The following is a 22,264-nucleotide window of genomic DNA, read 5'->3' as shown; positions in this document are numbered from 1 at the left end:
TCTCTCTCTCTTTCGCTCTCTCTCTCTGTCCATCTCTCTCTCTCTCGCTCTCTCTGTGTTCGTCTATCTCCATGTCTTTGTTACTGTCATTTCATGTCTCTCTCTCTCTCTCTCTCTCGCTCTCTCTCTCTCCACAGCAAGACCAGGCCTGCCCACCCATTCCACCTCAGGCTGTGACATCATCGCTCAGCATTCCAATCTGGCGGGCCTCTGCCTGGCCTTGGAGCGCAAACAACTCCACAGCTGAGACTGACCAGGGTACGCTGCACAGCTGAGACTGACCAGGGTACGCTGCACAGCTGAGACTGACCAGGGTACGCTGCACAGCTGAGACTGACCAGGGCACGCTGCACAGCTGAGACTGACCAGGGTACGCTGCACAGCTGAGACTGACCAGGGCACGCTGCACAGCTGAAACTGACCAGGGCACGCTGCACAGCTGAGACTGACCAGGGTAATAGCGGGCAGAAGCCCTTAGCAATGCCCACCCATTCCACCTCAGGCTGTGACATCATCGCTCAGCATTCCAATCTGGCGGGCCTCTGCCTGGCCTTGGAGCGCAAACAACTCCACAGCTGAGACTGACCAGGGTACGCTGCACAGCTGAGACTGACCAGGGTACCCTGCACAGCTGAGACTGACCAGGGTAATAGCGGGCAGAAGCCCTTAGCAACGGGGCCCAGACATGCCCCACACCACGGGCAAGGCCGCCTCCTCCACTGGCTGCAGGCTGTGTGACATTACGCCCAGACAACAGTGAGGTTGGCTCTGGCCTGCTTCATACAGAACTGTGCACCACTTAGTCCCCCTATACCCTTTCTGTGCCTTTAAACAGCATGTGAGCACCACTTAGTCCCCCTATAACCTGTCTGTGCCTTTAAACAGCATGTGAGCACCACTTAGTCCCCACATAACCTCTGTGCTTTTAAACAGCATCTGAGCACCACTTAGTCCCCACATAACCTCTCTGTGCTTTTAAACAGCATCTGAGCACCATTTAGTCCCCCTATTACCTCTCTGTGCTTTAAAACAGGGCATTTCACCAGGCCAGTGTGGCGCAGTCTCTGCCAAAGCCTGTAATGGTGACTGCTGTGCTTATCAGTGATTCCCATCAGTGGGAACTGCACTGACTCAGAAGCTCCAGGGCCAGAGGAATAAGCTTGATGAGACTCTTCCCTTACATCTCTGACAAATTCAGGTATACGCACAGACATGCCCAACTGCAGGCAGAACACACTGGATCTCACCTGCTTGTGTAGACAGACAACCTTATCACCTGATCACCTAGCCTGTAAGAGCAGTGCCCTTCCACCTGAGGAATGTACACAAACGCTCTGCAGCATTAGGGCTTTTCCTGCTCTGAAGTCTGGAGCTCCCGCAGAGAGGCCCCAGCTGCACTCTCACCATCAGCTCCCGCTGGTCCTCCAGGTTCTTCAGGAAGGAAGCAAACTCGTGCAGCGATTCGTCTGAAACACAATCAGCATCGAGTGTCAACAGCACGCCACTGCAGACAGATAGAGAGGAGCCATATGCCTGTCTGACAGGCTACATTGCTACTGATTCACAGTCTAGAGCAGGACTACTGATACACAGTCTAGAGCAGGGCTACTGATACACAGTCTAGAGCACTGCTGAACACACGTAACTCAGTGCAATCACCAGGTATTTAGCACAGAATGGCAACACAAACATAAGCACGATGACAAAAAATCCAGAAACAGGTCATCCAGGACCTTCAAAAATACTGAAATGGTGTGGTGGTGGTGGGGACGTCAGTGGTGTAAAACGGTTGAACAGTCACATCCTTACCAATGCATTTCTCATCATCTGTCCTGGCATCTCCGATGTACTGGAACTGAAACTCTGCCAGGCACTGGGCAAACTTCCGCTGTGCCATCCCCAGCTCTGAAAGACAAAGCGATTCAGAGGAGCCCAACCAAGACTACAGAGCAAAAATAAGCTTCACAGGCAAGGAAAAATGTACAATTAGCATGCAGTAAAGTATTATGTATAGATATAACATGCAAGAATTGAAATTTGAGTAATAAAGTGTCAATGCCAACTCCAACAGAGGTGACAAGGCAGATACAAACAGTAATCCAAGCAGGCCACACCCTCTTAATGAGGGACAATTCAAACATTCCAAGTAGGCCACACCCCCTCATCTAAACGCACCGGCCGTCTCAAAGACAGATTAAGGACGAAGGCAAAGCCGTTTCTGTCCCGCGGACGTGGGGTACTGGGGAGCGCCCCTTTAAGGAAGAGGGTGTCTCACACAGGCAGTGCGCAAGGGCTGGATCCTCTCCGGCCTGCCTCCTCTACTATTATTAGATGTGAAAGCTGATGTTTCGGCCTCTCTGAATACCGTTCATAACTCCGACCAGGCTTCCATCCAGGCCAGTCATCACCATATCCTCTGTCCCATCATGCATCTGTTCCAGCTGAATATTTTCTGGACCACAGTCAGAACAATTTTGGTAACACTTTGACTGAGGGGTGCCCACCAAAAATAAACATCCTCTAGAATTTCCACACACTCTTCTTAAAAGTTCCTCCCCCACGACAATCACCAAATGTAGGCGGAGGCAGGGCCATTTTCAGACTGGTGTGTAGCCTAGCCAGGTTTGTGCTGACTTGTGTGTGTAATATTCAAACAGGAAAGCTTTCACAACACTGATCTTTCCCCTTCTTATCCCGGGAGGGAAGAGAGCGAGCGTAGCCTGACAGAGCTCTGCAGGACAGGGAGGAAACGGTGACCTCATCCCTCCTGCAGTCTCCCGCTCCTCCAGGTCCCAGCTGAGCGTGCTCTTCCCCTGACCTCCCTGTTTGATCCGGAAGCTCAGCGCTGTGTGTGATGTAAACACTCGCTCAGGGAGGGGCCTTTCCTGACACGCTGCCAACATGAAGACAAGCTCACCGCGTTTACAGACCAGCACAGCTCAGGCTGGCACGTTTACAGAGGAAACTCTTAAAATCTGTTTAAAAAGTTAGTTTAAAAAAAGGCTTAGAAATGATTTATTGGAGCAACCTATCACAAAGGCGAAAAGGCTCTGCCAATGAATGGGGAATACTGCTAGAGGAACTGGTGGTGATGTTGCAACGTGCCGATCCCTACGCTGTTTAAATCACCAGATTCATCAGCATCTGCTCCTACACAAATCAGCTGGAAGAATAACTCATGCAGATCACAGATGAGGGCAACAGTACAAGAGAGGCTGTGGGGGTGACCTTTAGGCCACCTGCATGCATGCATTCACGCAGGCCCACATCTTTCACAGAACAAAACTTCACAGAAGAATGTGTTGCAATTAATGTTGCAATTCTACCTAAAAATGTCCTGCAAAAAAAAAAAAAGAGAGATCTATAAATAAGGAATTTGGGCAACCAGACTTCTAGTGAATGCAATCATGCACCCAGTGAATGCAGACGAGTCTAGATATTTAAGCAAAATAACGGAGCCACATAAACTTCTGTCACTGGAAATAATTCTGAACTAATCTAGACCGTACAGCCACGGAAGCCATTTAGCGCTAACCTTACACTAACCAAGGAGAGACAGAGAGTATGGAGAGTCTTCCATTCTGCTGGTAAATAAGGCCTCTGCCTTTACCTAAACAGCAGCAGCTCCTCATGGACTGACTGCCTATGTGACTGTGCCTGCACTTCAGACAGCACTATGCTAGCACAGCTCCATACAAAAGCATGAAGATTACTCCGGTCCCAGCGCACAAGAGTCTTCTTTCCGCACAGCTGAAGTCACTCAGGGCTTCATAAACCTGATTAAAGTGGACCAAGTGTTTTAGAGTTAGGGTTAGGGTCAGGGTTAGGCAATGTAACCTTACACTCTGGAGCCTGCAGGGTCACCATTAGGTCTGAGGCTCATGTCCATTACAGATTTAAAACTTCCATTCAAATGTGCCACAGCTCATTTTGAAGAGGTTGCAATTCCAGTGAAAAATTTCATTCAAAAAAGAAAAGAAAAACATCATGAATTATGGAACTTAGCAAAATAGCAACCAGACTTGTGAAAGTGAAACTCTCTGAATGGGTCATGCAGTCACTACCTTCTGTGGGTACAATATTATGGCAGAATCTTCAGAAGTTCAGGCACAGAACTAAAATGTTAAATAAGCTTCAATTTAATCCAGAAATTCCGACTTAATTACACAATGGAAATAAAACAGGTACACTACAGCAGGAGTGCCTGGTAACAGTCTAACTGCAATGATGGACATTTTGAGTTTTCCTGGGAACATGGTGAGAAAAAAAACAAAACAAAAAAACTAGTGCCTTACAGATTAAAGCGGGCAAAGAACCTCAGCAACAGCATTACTTCAGAGGTTGAACTGCAAGACCACATATGACAAGCTACACCATTCAACCCCACGAGGCATCTTCCGACAAAAATAAATTGCTGTGAGATCGATGCAGCAAGTTCTTCAATGGAAGGGGGGGGGGGGGCTGCTAGAGGGAGTGTCCAATGGGAAATCACTTGCATGAAAAAAGAGTCCACACGTGTCTTTGGTGTAAAATATATTAATGACATTCTATTTAACAGAATAATTACACAGCAAAAAAAAGCACATGTACATTACACAGTGTGCGAGTTAACCTTCAAAATGCATTGAAGTCTCTAATAAAAGAGCGCTATCAACTGTGTGAAAAGCAACATCAACTCTAAAATCACCCTCACTGACAAAATCATTTTCAATCCCCCACCGAAGCAAAATGTTCCCCTCCCATTCTAATGCACCAAGGTCTACACTAACAATCTGGAGGGCGGATTGCTACTCACTTCAACAATGGCCTTGGGAAGGTGAAAAATTGCCACAACTGCAGAAATTTCCATAGAAAATGAGGATGGAATGATCTGTCACTTCTTCCAGAGGAACAAATAGAATCAGAGGCACATCCTGTGTTTCTTCCTCCTCTGAGGAGGGCAGCCATGTTCCGCCTTTGGCCGAGAGCCTAGAGCTCACGCTTCCTTCAGGAAACACCACAACTTTCCTCCAGCAAAGATCCCATCTGTCCAAAGCACAGCTCAAACAACTCTGTCTGCTATCTTTAATGTCTACTCTTAAGCTAATAATTTCTCTTCCCCCTCTCATTTGAGTTAGTTTACAGCCAAATTTAAAAGGATGTGAACTTAGCTGAGCCGAGCAGCAGAAAGATTAAGCTGTCACTGAAACCTACAGACCCTCCAGACGGCACGTTGCTTCGCTGTTTGAGAAGGGTGCGAATAACAGTAAAGCCACAAGCTTCTGTTCACATACTGAGTATGTTTTGCTCCTAGTGCATTTAAGTGAAGATCTAGGCCTCCCTAAAAAGAAACAATCTTCCTGAATTTGATATTATATAAAACATATACAGGGTACTACTTGAATTTATTCAGAATTCATTTGGCTTAGCATATAAAGATCATAATCACAAGTGGGCATGTTTGCCTCAGTGCACAAGTGAATAATGAATACACTGACCACCCCTTCTCATTTAGCAGGCTCTTCATAGCCTTCTTCCTTTAGTGTGACCCTTAATCAAGGCTGCTGACCTAGCCCCAGCATAAGAGCAACAGAATAACACTGGAAGCACTGCTCAGCTGGGTTATAAAAATAAAGCGACAGTGCGACAGGGGAAACAATCCACGTCAAACATGGCAATTTGGCTGCATTATAAAAAGGTCTTAAAGGTTTATTTCCCGCAAAACACTTCATGTGTAAGCAAATAACCCCAACCAGAATCAGGCCATGAACTGCCCCACGAGAGCAGAGAAAAGGGGGCCTGAACGTTTGGCCTAAATACTGTTCACAGAGGGGAGATTTCTTTGTGTCCGACCCTCCATACAGACGCGGTTTGTTCTCCCCCAGAAACACTCTGGCAGAGCCAAAGCCTGGGTGACCAGGTCAGCTCAGTGAGCAGGCACTCCCTCTCTCACCTTCATGCATGCATACCTGTACTGACATACGCTACCAGACTAGACTTCAGCAGTTCAGAGGAAATCTAGGCTAATTTCATTTCGCATTTGTATACACAAGACAGCATAGCCCACAGAATGAAAAGGCAGTGATGTATGTGTCTTAGGAAGCGCACGGCGGGACTGTATGTGTCTTAGGAAGCGCACGGCGGGACTGTATGTGTCTTAGGAAGCGCACGGCGGGACTGTATGTGTCTTAGGAAGCGCACGGCGGGACTGTATGTGTCTTAGGAAGCGCACGGCGGGACTGTATGTGTCTTAGGAAGCGCACGGCGGGACGTATGCGTCTTAGGAAGCGCACGGCGGGACTGTATGTGTCTTAGGAAGCGCACGGCGGGACTGTATGTGTCTTAGGAAGCGCACGGCGGGACTGTATGTGTCTTAGGAAGCGCACGGCGGGACTGTATGTGTCTTAGGAAGCGCACGGCGGGACTGTATGTGTCTTAGGAAGCGCACGGCGGGACTGTATGTGTCTTAGGAAGCGCACGGCGGGACTGTATGTGTCTTAGGAAGCGCACGGCGGGACTGTATGTGTCTTAGGAAGCGCACGGCGGGACTGTATGTGTCTTAGGAAGCACACAGCGGGACTGTATGTGTCTTAGGAAGCGCACGGGACTGTATGTGTCTTAGGAAGCGCACGGCGGGACTGTATGTGTCTTAGGAAGCACACAGCGGGACTGTATGTGTCTTAGGAAGCGCACAGCGGGACTGTATGTGTCTTAGGAAGCGCACGGCGGGACTGTATGTGTCTTAGGAAGCGCACGGCGGGACAGCGCATGGCGCTTCTTTTTTTAACTGGAGACAACATCACTCGGTGACCTCATTCACTTTTTAGGAAGTAGATATATTCAAAAAATGTATTTTCCAGATCAGTAAAATTTTTATTCTCCCAAGAACTGCTAGAGGCACACTCAATTTGAGCTGTAAACCACTGAATTGTACCAGTGAATGATGCCATGTCCTCTCCTCCACTGCTGTAGAAATAATTACCAATAACCCCCCCCCCCCCACAGGGTGACCTTGGGTAATGTCACTGGCTGGGAGTCTATGTAGCACAAGCTAAAGCCCCGAGCTGATAAGAACCATGTGGGCTCAGAGCAAGACGAAAACAAGCTTTGCACCATCAGGAAATGCTTGTTTATCCTCACCTCTTCAATTATTCCTAAAGAAAATGAGACATAAGGTCATAAAAAAGATGAGTAAAGCCTTGTTGTGTGGAATACAGGCCTAACAGCAGGACGGGACACAGGCCAAACCACAGATACTGCCCAGAGGAAGTGGCATAGCCAAGTCGTCCTGTTTGAGGACTAGTTGAGTGACTTTTTAAACCTTTTAAAACTATTTTGTAACTTTGTGATATTGCAGCTGTGCAAAAATCATACAAGAGAATACATTTTTTGCTCCTCAAATTTTCCTGAGGGAAGATTAACATTAACTACAGCACAGAAGCAGTTGGATCCTTCGACTGCGTCTACAGGCAAGGGCACAGTTTAGTCCAAGCGTACTGAACTTTACAGAACACTGAAGTGCAGAAAATGCATGCGGAAAGCAAAAATACAGCATCCAACACTACAATGTCTGGAAATATAACAGGGGACTTCTGCTGAACTGCAAAGACAAAGGAATTGAAAGAGTGTTCATTAGAAGTGCTCTATAACGGTGAGTAGGCAGGGTCTGCTCATATCCTCAGATTGAGGTCCATGTCAGTTAAGGCTAGTCAGATCCTAGAGATCATCTCTTTACCACGTGTTAAGGGAGGGGTGACCCTCAAGATGACAATTCCTCCAATCACAGATCATGAGTACAAGGCCAATGACAGGAGGAACATGATACGCACCTCACCCACACGTCATGGTCATCTCAGTCACCAGGTCTCAGTTCAATCAAGCATTTATGGAATATTCTTGAACGATACCATAGACGGTGAGCTCCACGTCCTTCCACTAAACACAGCTGGATTGAGCTCCACGTCCTTCCACTAAGCACAGCTGGATTGAGCTCCACGTCCTTCCACTAAACACAGCTGGATTGAGCTCCACATCCTTCCACTAAACACAGCTGGATTGAGCTCCACGTCCTTCCACTAAGAACAGCTGGATTGAGCTCCACGTCCTTCCACTAAGCACAGCTGGATTGAGCTCCACATCCTTCCACTAAGCACAGCTGGATTGAGCTCCACGTCCTTCCACTAAGCACAGCTGGATTGAGCTCCACGTCCCTCCACTAAGCACAGCTGGATTGAGCTCCACATCCTTCCACTAAGCACAGCTGGATTGAGCTCCACGTCCTTCCACTAAGCACAGCTGGATTGAGCTCCACGTCCTTCCACTAAGCACAGCTGGATTGAGCTCCATGAGGAAGAGTGGTGTCTTAGCACTCCTGAAGAATTCTAGACACTGGTGAACTATGCCATGGTCCATAAAGACCGTACTTGCCTAAATTTGTTTGTTCACTATCAATATGCTCATCAAAGTCGATTCTTTCGCGAAGTAGGATTGGATTGAGAAGTAGGAAAACAACAATTTAGACCCAAACATTCCTGTGTAGTCATGCAATATACCTTGATGACAACCTACGGACATGTTGTTCCCTACACTGTCATCAGGGACACATATGACTGATATGGCTTTCAGACAAATGCAGTTATAAAAGGTACGCAGTTTAAATTGTAAACTGTGAGGCATGACAACAGGCGTGATCTAATCTGAATCCATTTTCAGAATTAAAAAAGCTGATCTGATGGATGAACAGCTTTGGTAAAATTACACTTTCAGTTTAGAGTGCAGTTTTTAGACACACACAAAGAAAGGTAAAGGAAAAAACTGATTTTTCCACTTTGCATTTGGTTGTGAAATCAGACGTACAAAAGGTAGGTGACACCGGTGTGTCTTGGATACCACACTGCTATTGGTTATTTCCTACAGGGATTTAATCCTTTTGCTGTATACTGTAAACCCTCTTAGTAACACATTCTGTCCATAGTGCAGTCAGAAGTGTACAGATTATGCATCCATTCCATCGTAATGAGTTGTGTTCCTTTGTCTGAACCCGTTCCGGGGACACATTGGGTATGTAGGGAATACATTCTCCACATAGCTAGTTTGTCCATATTGGCCACACAACATAAATAAATCCAATATACTTATATGCCCAGGATATAAACACATTTAAATATTACCACTGAAACTACATACATTATTAAAAATGGGATTGCCAAAAACATTTTCCATGAAATATAATCAGGACTATGGCTATTAGTGGTTTTGTTAAGTGACATAGTCATGTAAGCCTAATTTCTATTAGGGGTGAGATTTATTTAGAGCATAAGGAAGCATAAATTAATATGATAATCCAGATTGGTACAACTTTTTGCAGCTTTATTTTGGTGAACAGAATTTGGCTTTACATGTCAGCAACCATAGAAACAAACGGGCTTAAACCGCAGCAAAAATTAAATTCTCTCATAAATTCCTCTCTTGCATATCCTGATTATGATATCATAACTCCAGTCCAGGTCTAAGGGTACTCCCCTGTCGGTCTAGGAAAGCTAAGGGCAACTTTAAGGTGTTTACGGAGTGTGAATGAGCACATGCTGTGATTTTAGGTAACTAGTTTTTAAATATTAGTTAACATCTGACAAAAAGTGAGCAGCCTCTTGTAGCAAGACATACACTACAGAATACAGAATTGAGTTCTTGAAAACGTGTCTCTTAAATTTGTATTCGCTTTATTTTTATTTCCTTGTATTTCACTTGTATCTAAGGTTCAGCAACATAGACTGTCATACATTAACCCAATAAACATTAACGTCAGCAGCCATATACTGTACTTAACTGCAGGACTTGCATTGTGGTCCACGCCCAGTGTCTACGTGTATTTACCAACTGGTGAACGGAAGTGCTTATAATGCAACAGTTAATTGACACAGTGCACCCGACCATTTCCAACAGCTAACCAGTTGTAAATGAATTCTCCTTTCAATGATGTATCGTAGCGGATTAGTTCGCTATAACGTTAGCTAGCGCTAGTTAATCTAGCTGTATTGGTTTGCAAGCCTTTAGTCTAAGGGGCTGGCACAGCACCTAGTCGTCGACAATAAGGTGCAGAGTAGTACTAACGTTAGTTGACGTTATTTAACCAATAAGACTAACGTGTAACGTTAAGTTATCTAACGTTTGCTTAATTAAACGATAAACTAGCTAACTTGACGCTCTGTGCAAGCTTGCTCGCTGTTTCCAGTGAGTTTGCTACACGCTGCCCGGTCAGCAAGGCTCTAGCCTCGACCAGAATAACTTCAAGCAAACGTAGACTAGACCCGTAGTTAGATATTGACCAGCTAGTTAGCTAGATTTCATTTGCTAGCCTGCTCTGTTAAATTCGCTAACATTAACTACCCGAAAGAGGCGATTTGCAATGTTTTCCTGCTGGCTATCTCGATGGCTTCATATAAACACAGCTAGACAAGCTAACAAAAATGCCTGATTATTTTGAGACTAGAGTCTATGTTATTTATTTTTAAATGAAGGTTTTATGAGTTAAATAGCTATCAAATGATGAACTGGCAGTAAACGTTAGCTAGTTACCTAGCCTGGTGTGTTGATCTGGGGAAAGGTTTTAACTTACGTTTAGTGGCATTGATAAGATTCTTTCCATCCTTATGAAGTTCTTTTATAAATCTGCTCGTTTTATCCAGCTCTGCTTCGTGTGCCTTTATTTTCTCTCTGAAAGACGGACTGTCCAGGTAACATTCACTGAACTCCAAAGGGTGTAATCCCATTGCTGTTGATCAACAAATCCGAACCTGCTTGGATTGAATGTGTAGAGCAGAACAATAATAAACGAGGAAAATAATTTTAGAAAGATCAGACACACCACTATGTTTGTAAACGCCTCATGTAAAATATGTGTAATCGACGCAGTTTGCGTCTCGGATTTGGTTCAACAGGTAATGATAGCAAGATGACTAATTTAGTTTACGCCTCTAGGAATAACCGCTGGGTAAATTATAACTTCAGTCACGATTCTCAAGTCCAAAACACTGAACTACTGGCTGTTTCCATCTACTACACCCCAGCATGTGGAAGTTTGTGTTAACAGTGGATAAAGTCCGCTTGTCAGTCACTTGCGGGCGGGATTTGGGCGTCTTCGCTATATTGGCGTAGGTTACGTATTCCCCAGGGAGTCTCGCTTGCTCTAACTTGCTGCGAGTCCAAGCTAGCTGTAGTGACGTCACACATGGAGGGGCCGCTCCTCACAGTAGTAAGCACATGAAGTTCACTGGCTCGTCCTCATGTACATAATTTAGTAGTGAGACTGGAGAATGAATTATTGGATGTACAGTTATAGGGAGTTGACTACATTATGCTACGTTGCCCTCATGTGTACAGTATGATATTCTTGTCAGTGGAACCTGTGGGTTCTCACTGGGTATTTATTACAGCGTAATTCATGCCTGCGGCCACCTGTTTCTGTTGACACTATAGTCACCACAGTAAGAGGACCTGAGCTTTCAAACAGCATGACATACACACCGCGTATATGTTGCATCCTGCTAAAAATAGGTTGTCAGCTGCCATTTGTTTAAAATTTCTCAGCATGCCACTATGCAACCGTAAGCAGTAACTATATTTTGAGCCCCGGTGAATTGTAAAATTCATTTCTTGGCCATAACACTTTTATCATTGATAAAGCATACTATTGAAGTACTGAATTATATATTGGCAGTTTATTTAATACAGCACAAGGCAGTGTATTTTTCCGGTAAGGCGCCTTTCATCCACTCTAATCCTCAAATTCGTCCTCAGTACACAACGTTTATGGCAAAACCGATTTGCACAACCAAAACCATACTTGAGCTTTTTCCAAGACCTGAGCTGAACTGCTCTTTCTGACAATAAAATAAGCTTAGAGTGACATCTAGCGTTAAGACAGGGAGGGTGCAGGTTTCATGTTCAAAGGTAGAAGAATGGAACCCATAATCAGTTATTCGTTGTGCTGTCAGTCACTGTTTTATACCAACCAGTGGACATAAACTGAGTCACTTTCCAAATTAATCGTTTTTACGAAATACTCCACAACTCGTCTGTAGCAAGGTCCGGTTGTTCCTCTCCCCACAAACCACACAGTTCTCGGTTCAGACGCACACAAGCTTTATTGTGCGTTCAATCGGTACGTACGTACAAACAAACAGCACAGGATAGGAGAAGGGAATACGCTATATAGCTCGCGCGTGCGTCTCATTCCAGCCCCAGGTCTCGCTGCTGACAAGCAGATAAAAAGTGATTGCAAACCAGCTACACCGCTCCATCTCCACCTGCAGGTAGCGCCCTAACCACACCACCCCTCCCCATCGTCATGAGGCATAGATTTTAGCTGACCTCTGATTATATTTGCTTGTGTAATGCAGTAGGATTTTGAGCAAATAACCGTGAAATTTGTTTGCATTGTAGTTGAGGTTTGAAGGTAATCGTTTTATAAAGGGCTATATTTTGTATATTATTATTGTATTGTGCATTTTTGTATTACATTGCTGAGTGGCATGTTTGAGAGAACAGCCTCTTGGAAGACAGTCTATGAATATTCCTTGGGCACTTCTTGGTCTCTGGTGTTCTAGTGGAAACAGACTTTGCCATTGAAAAGAAAAATGAAGAACCAACTTTCATGTTCAACAATTGTTCATTTTAATCAGTTCATCATAAGGGTTAACTTACTGAACCAAGATTATCCTAGAATACATGGATGTAATTGCCTTACAACACAAACGCCTATCTATGCTGCTTTTGTCACTGTACACTAAAAGCATGATTGTATATCATAATCGTTTACACTGTCTTTTACAATGTACTCCTGTTTTTTGGGGGGGGGGGGGGGGGGGTTGTTTGCATTGCCAGAAGCCATACCACCATGCACTCTGCTCTTGCTGACTGGCTGAGCTAAGCAAGGGGGGGCTTGGTTAATACTTGGATGGGAGAACACCAGGGAATACTGAGTAGCTGTTGGCAGTGGTGTTTGTGGGCCAGCAGAGGGCAATCTTCCCTCTGGTCAAATAAACCCCAATGCCCCAGTTCAGTGACGGGGACACTGTGCTGCAGGAGATGCCGTCTTTCGGATGAGACGTTAAACCGAGGTCCTGACTCACTGTGGTCATTAAAGATCCCATGACACTTATCGCAAAGAGTAGGGGGTTCCCCGGTGTCCTGGCTAAATCACCTAATCATCCCGATTTAATTGGCTAAAAAAATGTTCTCTCCCTCCAGTGGAGCTGCTCAATGGCCAACAATAGAAGATGGTGGTTGTTCTGGGCAACTCCCAGGTGTGAATGTGTATCAGTGTGAAGCAGGGCGTTGCTGCAAAAGAGCACCATACTCAGCGAACCTACCCTGGGTAAAAAAAGGTTAAATAAATTTAAAAAATTGTCTTTAGGAAGGACAAGGGTTTCTTCATGAATTCTTATAAATGCTAAACACATGCTAGTGCTGAAAGGATATTAATAATTTTCTAATTTTACAAAAAACAGCCTGCAGACACTCAAACACAGCAGACAGGAGCTTCTGAACAGGCCTTTTCACCAGTGTGTGCAGTCATCAGAGGCCAATCAATCAATCAATCAATCAATCAATCAATCTTTATTTATATGGCACATTTCATACAGTGGCTGTAGCCCAATGTGCTGCACATGACTGAAAGACAATAAGCAAATGCACAAAAAAAGCAAATGGCAGGGAGCATAGTACTTCAGTCTGTCTGACAGATCGGGGCTATTTGTGACTGTGCCATAGAAGCTATTGATCTCCTGCAGTATGCCATTTTTATGTTCATGTTAATACTCTGAACACATATAGTTGTTTTACACAACATCACTCCAAGTTCCTCTCCACCTTCTCATGGATGTGGCAGTCCACCTGTTGAATGTTAGTTCTTACTGGTTTGTTAAATCTTCACCTCATAAACCCCAAGGGCCAGGCAGGCTAAATGGTTAGATAATGTTCTACTTTAGCAAATTGCCTTTTGTGTCAAAGTTCTTTGTTTTCATGTACTTATAACTGTGTCAGCATTGTGCGTTGATATTTGAAACTTGGTGTTTCACACCTGTCTGTGGTAAACAGAAAGTGTGTTGGCAGTAAGTGGGGAATTTCACAGGGCTCACCTCCATTTGTAAATGTGTTCATAAACCCTGGCTGGAGATGTTCAAATGTTTCTGAAAAATGAAGTTCAGGGTTCAGACTTTTCCTCATTACGGCTGCAACCAGAATATCATCGCTTCTCATGGCTCTACGTTTAATGAGGGGCTACACACAGGGCATCTTTGCTTACTTTCACAGGTGAATACATTTCTACTGCTGCAAATAAAAAGTGGAGGTGAATGAATTTCTTTTAAACCCAATAATAGTTAGAACTTGTGTTCTGTCCATAAATATTTTTAAGCATTGTGCCAATCTTGTTTTTAATAAAGCCACAACAAGCAAGTTTAACAGATGAGAGTAATTATTGAAACAGATGAGCTTTTCTCATAGAATATGCAGAATTATTTTAAGTGTCATACAGTACTGTGCTTTCTGAAAACATTTCACGTAGAGACACTCATCGGCGTGATGCTGCAGCAGGCCTTCTGCAGGTTAATGAGCGGTAGTGTACATCACATAAGGCAATAAAGCACAGCACAGTCACTACGGAAACGCAGGGCCCTCAGGACATCCCCAGGTCTGGATATTTAAGGAGCAGATATGAAACATTACTGTGAAAATACATCCCGATTCTGCTGACCGACATCCCCACCCGTCAACCGTCAACCAAGCTTTCAGCCACAATTGAAGGAGAGTAATCACATTTATACTTCAGTTAATAAGCTGCTATTTTTGTTTTTACAGGGACATCATAACTACAGAAAGACCATTGAACCAGTGTGTTTTTCCAACTGTTTGACTGAACATTGATAACACACCTTTTCCCACATTACACATTGCATCTTTAATTCCACTAAATGGCTTTCTGGTTAATGGTGCCTTCTCAACTGTCAATTGAAGGCATGTATTTGCTCTTAACAAAACCCAAAAAAACGGCAAGGAATGAAACTAACCTCATACCAGATACATGAGAGGAAAAAAGGGGAAAAACTTAATGGGGGAAAAGAGAAAAAAACAACAGAATCACTTTGGTTAAAAGTTGTTATTAACCAAAAAGAAATGGAAGAATTGCATTGATACTTTTCTCACAAGAAATATGTAAATAATGAACTGACAAAAAGGCATATGAAATTATTTATAACATACCCGTTCCTTTGGATCAAAACCACAGAGAAAAATGTTCAATTTGAACACAAATTTGTCAGTTAATTTTCATACATTTACCATGTAAACCCTGCCATCAAAGCACAGCAATGATGCCGTGGCAGAGATTAGTGTAACACAAGGTCCAAACAGAAAACACACTGAGATAATGTAACTGCTGTATAACTATAGGATCATAAACTGCAGGTTTATATAGCAGGATTATTGTGCATAGCTATTCCAAGCCTGGTCCAACTGCAGACCATCAATAGCCTAAAACTGGCATTGCAAAATAAAGCAACTTGTTCCTATCTGCTGCACTGAATGCAGGATATTATTCACAGCTGGACATGCTAACGGAAAATTAACAGACTAGTGCTGGGTCATTTTATGAGAATAATGCTCCTTTAACATGGACAACAGCATTATCAACTGCCACAGAGTAACACTGCCTTCATATACAGCTCAATGCACTGAGCAGGCATCAGTTTATAAAACCCTGACTCTTCATGTAGTGGTGTAGTGTCATGATCAGGAGAATGGTGCTATGAAAACAAACTAAAACTAAAATTAAAATATTAAAAAAGGAAAAAAAAAACCCTAAAACGTCAGTAAATGCCTAAATAAGCAGGCAGACAGAGACACAAAGCTCCAGACCAGTGGCACTGTAACTGCAAGCAGGATAAGTATGGCATTAGCACCACTAAACACACAAACGAGACATTCACCAAGCGGGGGGGGCGCTTCCTGATAATGTGGCCTAATGAAAGGGCCACTGGCGCTAACAGAATACCCATGAGCCTCTACGCCCCAGAGCACAGCGTACCCATGAGCCTCTACGCCCCAGAGCACAGCGTACCCATGAGCCTCTGCACTCAGACGCAGTCAGCTAATGCCCCAGAGCACAGCGCACTCACGAGACGCAGTCAGCCTGCTCCAGTGGTTCTCTCTCAGTTTCAGCGCTGTGTTGTGAAATAAACACAGGGGAGCACAGAGTCACTCACACCAGTTTCTGTGTCTGTGTTCCTTAAACGGAGCTGGGGGGGGGGGGGGGGCGATGGCGATGCCTGCGAGACACTAGGAAGTGGGGCGGCTGCCTGAGCCAGGGAGGTCTTTAGCATCTGGGCTGGGGAGGTCTTTAGCATCTGGGCTGGGGAGGTCTTTCGGGTCTGGGGGGGGAGAGTTTGGCCGGATGGCGTCCTCCTCCCAGCCCAACACACTGAGCCCCGCGGGGGCGGACCGGGAGTGGGGGGTGCGGGTGCGCCCCAGGCCCTGGTAGCGGCCCGTGGGCGAGGGCGGGATGGGGGCGGTCTCTGTGATGGGGTCCTGGGACCCCCCTGAAAGCAGGCTGGTGTGCTCGTTCTGCTCCTGCTCATCCTCTCCAAAATACATCTTCCTGGGACGGCCCAGAACCGTCCGTCCTGCAGGAAAAAGAGCTGAGATATGGGTACTGTCCCACACCAAAACGCACCATCACTGAAGACAGCGTCTGCTTAGGGTGCAGACTGCACACTGCAAAGAAGAAATCTGTGAACCACTCAGGGTGGTCCACATTTTCATTTATTGTAAACATAAATGTTATCAGATCTTCATCTTGGTCATAGAATACAGAAAAATCCAATTAAGTGAATAATACATGTAATTTTTTGAACAAGAAATATTGTGTGAAGTACATGAGCCCTTAGACTCAATAACTTTTTGCATCTCCTTCAGTAGTGATGACTTTACCCAGACTCCCTCTACGGGTCTGTGCATTACTGAGTCTCCAGGGAGAACTCTGGGCTCGTACTGAGAAGCGAAGTGGGTTATGGGACAGGGGAACTCACCAACGTTGCGCACTTGTTCAGAGATGTCCGCACGGATGTCAGAGATGTCCCACATGGCCATGAAGGAGTCGAAGCAGGAGCCCTCCTCGGCCTCCTGGATGTAGGGCTTGTAGGTGAAGCTGAAGTGGTGAGCAATGGCAGCCAGAAACATCTCCACACAGATTATGAAGTCCTGCAAAACAACACACCTGCACTTACCTTCCCAAAAAACACACCTGTGCTTACCTTCCCACAACACACCTGTGCTTACCTTCCCAAAACAACACACCTGCGCTTACCTTCCCACAACACACCTGCATTTACCTTCCCACAACACATCTGTGCTTACCTTCCCACAACACACCTGTGCTTACCTTCCCAAAACAACACACCTGTGCTTACCTTCCCACAACACACCTGCGTTTACCTTCCCACAACACATCTGTGCTTACCTTCCCACAACACACCTGTGCTTACCTTCCCAAAACAACACACCTGCGCTTACCTTCCCACAACACACCTGCGTACTTCCACAACACATCTGCGTTACCTCCCACAACACACTGTTACCTTCCCACAACACATCTGCGCTTACCTTCCACAACACATCACGTACCTTCCACAACACACTGCTTACCTTCCCACAACACACCTGTGCTTACCTTCCCACAACACATCTGCGCTTACCTTCCCACAACACATCTACGTTTACCTTCCCACAACACACCTCTGCTTACCTTCCCACAACACATCTGTGCTTACCTTCCCACAACACATCTGTGCTTACCTTCCCACAACACACCTGCGCTTACCTTCCCACAACACACCTGCGCTTACCTTCCCACAACACACCTGCACTTACCTTCCCACAGCAGAGAGGAACACCTGCGAGTGCACCAAAACGTGAGGGATGGGACAGGCGAACAGAAAGCACCTTTCTCGCCCCAGAAAGGCGAAGGCCACCAGCAGGACAGCGCAGTGTTTTTACCTGCAGTCCTGTGGCCACTGCCTCCACGCTGTCCCAGTCCCACGTGTGAGAGTCTGAAATGACTCCCACTTTCACCAGGAAGGCGATGAACACGGCCTGCCTGGGAGAGAACACAGCTGCGGGTTCAGAGGTGCTGAAGTCAATCACAGCATCCCTGCGCATTCACACTCATATCACAGCTCAGCCGCAGTTTGTACTGCAACATCATACGTTCACACCCTCGACAAAGACAAACAAAAACAGTACAATACAAAAGCTAAGCTGTATTTGAAATCTCAAACAATATTCCACTTTAAGAACAAGCTAACCAACCAAAATTACACTTTTCTATAAATCTTTTAAAAAATAAGATTCGGATGAATGACGTTACGGGGAGCAGGGTGCCCACGGAACTTACCAGAAAGACACGAACACCACCAGCTTCACACACAGAAACTTCCCAACCGGCCGGATCGGGCTCAGCTCCTCACGCAGAGCCCTGTAGAACAGCACCAGGCAGTACATGGCAAACTGCAGGAGAGAAGAGACAGAGCGTTACACTGGAGGAGGAGAGGAGAGACAGAGCATTACACTGGAGGAGGAGAGGAGAGACAGAGCGTTACACTGGAGGAGGAGAGGAGAGACAGAGCATTACACTGGAGGAGGAGAGGAGAGACAGAGCGTTACACTGGAGGAGAGGAGAGACAGAGCATTACACTGGAGGAGGAGAGGAGAGGCAGAGCATTACACTGGAGGAGGAGAGGAGACAGAGCGTTACACTGGAGGAGAGGAGAGACAGAGCGTTACACTGGAGGAGAGGAGAGGCAGAGCATTACATTGGAGGAGTTGCACGTTGCAACAATGTAGAGAAATGAGCAAGTATGCGTACCAGCTGGGAGACATTGTTGACGATCACCAGGTAGGTCCACGCGTTTCTGGAGCTGAAGTTGCCTTCATCATACACATCGCACAACTGGCAGATCCTGGCAGAAGAATTCAGGATTTTAGACAATTTTTAAACACAATGTGATGTCTGTACGTACATTAAGGACATGCACATCTGTTCAGTGTAATTTATTTTTTTATAACCACCAATGAAAAGTTAAATTAACCATTCACATCCCATGTAAAAGCAAAAAACAAAAAAGATTTTTCAAGGAAGGAAGCAGATTTCACTATGGGTGCTACAGAGGTAATGGTGTAAGATTAAAGCACTGCAGTTAGCTTGTTCCTGCTGCATTGTACTTACAGTGCAATAACCGTAGTAACGGGTCTGACGACTGTGTACTGCAGAACACCGAGTTTGCACCTGAATAACAACACCCTGCCAAAAGATAAAAACAAACCATTATCACTTGCTGCCTAGCAACATGTAATCAAAGATGGGCTGGTGCTACTGGAGGCAAAGCAACATCAGCTAAAAACATTACATACAGGGACCAGCATCAGGATGTGGAAATGGACAGATTTTAATGGAAAGACTATTATGGCATTACAAGTTTGTTAGAATGCTTTAGGTTTTTGGTGCAGAGAGTGTGATGTGGTGATTCTGGACTTCAACCAGGTCAAACACACAGACTGGATAAATGCCCAACAGCCCGACTGTCTGAAGACATAAGAGCAAAAATAAAGTCTACAGCACTACTAACACACCCAGCACTTCTTCTGTGACGTCTGTCAACAGAGTTTCCCATGCTAATTCTTGCAGCACATACAGTATATTTCTAAACTACAAATTAATAATGTGGACTCACTCTCCCATAGGCCACGGTGGACAACAGCACAATGGTGGTAGATGTCTTTGCTGTTCTTGGACTTCCAACATCAACACCAGGCTGGGATACTGGTTCCCCAGGTAATTCAGCAGGAAGATCATGAAGTTATAGATGACATAAGCTTCATAGCATTCCCTGCATGTGTCCACATAGATGGCAATGCCGGGATACTTCAGAGCAATCCACTGCGGGAGAGACCAAGTTATCGTTGATGAAACCTCTGAAACTCCTTACACAATTCCAGGCAATTCTTGTCACATCTGCAAAGTCACCCTCTTTCTGGTAACACTTCATGTATATAACACACAAAAATTAGATTGACTAAGCTCAAATGCAGATATACGTCTGATTCTGGTGTTCTTTGGTATTTGGGTACCTGTACAGATGATACCTGTTCATATGGTACATGCTGTTATTTACAGAGACATTTTTACAACCAAGGTTGTAGGTCCATTTCCAAAGAGGAGCACCTTGGTTGAACCCTTGAGTAAGGCACTTAGCCTGAAATGCTTCAATAAATGTGCAGCTGTTTGAATGGACTGTGTGTAGGAATGTAAGCTGCCTAAATTGCTCTGGATTAGCGCATCTGCTAAAATGCATTAAAACGCAAATGAAAGCCAATAATGAACACAAACGCCCAGGAGGATGAATACAGATTCTCCTGTTACCTACTCGTCAGGGATTTATAATGTGTACACCAACCACTCTTCAGTCCTGTGACTGCGAAACACATCGTCTCCAATTTAAACTGTACAGGTCACCAGAGAAATGGTCTGGGTGCTCAAAACATCTAAAAATGGCACTTTTCCCAATGCTGTTACCACACTGAGTATTTGACCATTTTAAAACCAAATGAAACACAGGCCAAAAATATTTTTGTTAAAAGTCACTAATCACAGAACAATAATGAAAATCAAGACTGATCTTAAGAAATAACAAGGAGACACTACAAGTACCACACATTTTTGGAAACAACAACTACTTACGCTGTCCAAACTGTATATTGGTACCATCCATAATATCCTGAAAGAAGACAAGAAAAGAACAAAGAACAAACCTTGAATGTTGTTACAGTCAAATTTTCCAGGAAATCTAATCTTTCCTTTCAACAAAGAAAAGGTGATAACAGGAAGAGCATTTCAGCTGAATTCCAGGCAATAACAAGTCAACAAGTTCAAATGTCAATAATATGTAAGCAAGAATTACAGTATAAACCTTTAGTCCTTATGTCCTTTCAAGATACCTGAACAGGTCTCACCTGATGATTGGCTTTTGCAGTTCAGGCTGAGTGTAGTGCACAAGATGCTGCAGGATTCCCCACAGAGATATGGGTATAGTCATGAACACAAATATACCAGCGATGAACCATGCTTCGTTGTGAGTGCCAACCTGAGAGGAACAGAGATCTGCTAGTGAACTGTACAAACGAGCAACGGGTCAGACAAGCAGCACGATTAACGGTGTATTATAAACGGATCGGGACCTGCTACAATACATAATAAAATTACAGATAAGAAAGTAAAAGTAATCCTAAGAATGCTACAAGTCACGAGTTGGGAAGTTTTTAGAGCACAACAGCACCGATTCAGCTGAAAGTGAAGCCGTATTATACTTGCAAAGCATTCTTAGGTCACTTGCATTCAATTAAGCAGTTAAAATCCATGTGTAGTGATTAACATTAACAAAGTAGCAACTGTATCTAATACAATGCCTTAAAAAATTAAGAAACTAAGTTACAAATCACGTAAAATTGTTTGCGGATCATCGGAACACTGACTAGTTGACTATCTGAAGGTGTAGGTTAATCGACAGGACTCACCCCAGATTTATGCAGTTCCCAAACACACAGCGGCAGCACCACAAGTAGCAATAAAATATACAGTAACACAACCAAGGGCCTTATCCACCTCCTCCAGTTCCCACAAGTGCAAGGCATGTTTAACCTAGGTTAGGGCTAGTTAGCGAGCTACGGTACATGCAGTAATTGTAGTCCCAACGTGAAATTATTTGCTTGCTAAGAAGCGAGATTTGAAAAATTGGTCGTATGTACTTAGCTGTCAACCATGTCTTAGTTGTGACTACAGAGTAGTCAGATACTACGCTGGACAAGAATAACTCCTATCATAGCATGCTTGTCCGCTAACACAGCTTAGTAAACAAACAATAACTAGCTAGCATATCCAGCTACATCGACTCAGATAACAGCAAACATACAAGCACTAGCCTAGCTAGATAGAGAACAGTGCTTTAGAACAAGTCCCATGTATCCATCTCCCTAATGATATTTTCAAGAATGTTGTATCATGTGTAGGTTGTAAAAACAGCTAATTCTAAAGCCTCGAAGAAAACCCACGATTCAAAGTCCAGCCACAAGAAAACAACTAATGTTTGCTAACTTTACTCACAAGCTAGCTAGAGGTAAAGTACTTCCTGTATTCATGTGTTCCGTTGTTATTACTAGCTACAACCAACCATGCTAA

At 44.6% G+C, this 22,264-nt stretch overlaps 2 protein-coding genes across 6 annotated transcripts in view; both read right to left on the bottom strand.

The window, feature by feature from the left end:
* The window catches only part of LOC135260146 (rho GTPase-activating protein 10-like), a 37,799-nt gene extending 26,635 nt beyond the window's left edge, over positions 1-11,164 (bottom strand). For 2 of the 3 annotated variants that reach the window (XR_010331485.1, XM_064345368.1), the window contains exons 1-3: positions 10,595-11,162; positions 1,810-1,905; positions 1,405-1,466 (exon numbers count right to left, since the gene is read on the bottom strand). Coding sequence is in view for 2 of the 3 variants with exons in the window: in XM_064345368.1 (XP_064201438.1) it covers positions 1,405-1,466; positions 1,810-1,905; positions 10,595-10,748 (312 nt within the window). In the remaining variant the exon portion in view is untranslated. Of the gene's footprint in view, positions 1-1,404; positions 1,467-1,809; positions 1,906-10,594 lie in introns of all 3 variants that reach the window. The other variant, XM_064345369.1, reaches the window with a different exon arrangement.
* A 2,413-nt stretch (positions 11,165-13,577) lies between these two features.
* tmem184c (transmembrane protein 184C) lies at positions 13,578-22,264 on the bottom strand. Of its 3 annotated transcripts, XR_010331484.1 has the most exons (11): positions 21,604-22,264; positions 21,043-21,173; positions 20,771-20,807; positions 19,764-19,969; positions 19,259-19,333; positions 18,899-18,992; positions 18,428-18,540; positions 18,031-18,130; positions 17,064-17,235; positions 16,105-16,658; positions 13,578-16,071 (listed from the first exon to the last, which is right to left on the bottom strand). XR_010331484.1 is itself a non-coding variant. In XM_064345365.1 (10 exons), the coding sequence occupies exons 1-10, from the start codon at positions 21,718-21,720 to the stop codon at positions 16,315-16,317; spliced, it is 1,389 nt and encodes a 462-aa protein (XP_064201435.1). In that variant the 5' UTR covers positions 21,721-22,264; the 3' UTR covers positions 13,578-16,314. The 3 variants fall into 3 exon arrangements, 2 of the variants coding, with proteins under 2 accessions (XP_064201435.1, XP_064201437.1); XM_064345365.1 differs by having other exon boundaries at positions 13,578-16,658; XM_064345367.1 differs by having other exon boundaries at positions 13,578-16,658; positions 22,190-22,221.

Source organism: Anguilla rostrata, chromosome 7 (genome assembly GCF_018555375.3).
Source record: "Anguilla rostrata isolate EN2019 chromosome 7, ASM1855537v3, whole genome shotgun sequence".
NCBI classification, from domain to species: Eukaryota; Metazoa; Chordata; class Actinopteri; order Anguilliformes; family Anguillidae; genus Anguilla; species Anguilla rostrata.
The sequence above is the reverse complement of the archived record's forward strand: the minus strand, read 5'-3'. Positions and strand labels throughout refer to the sequence as shown.

Bases quoted from the DNA above. Each gene is read 5' to 3' on its own strand.
- tmem184c (XM_064345365.1), bottom strand. From the start codon at position 21,720: ATGCCTTGCACTTGTGGGAACTGGAGGAGGTGGATAAGGCCCTTGGTT. The intron at 19,334-19,763 runs GTGAGTCCACAT...ATCTTTTGGCAG, and splicing joins CCACCGTGGCCTATGGGAGA to GGTGTTGTTATTCAGGTGCA. The intron at 16,659-17,063 runs GTGAGTTCCCCT...TTTTTCCTGCAG, and splicing joins TGAACAAGTGCGCAACGTTG to GACGGACGGTTCTGGGCCGT.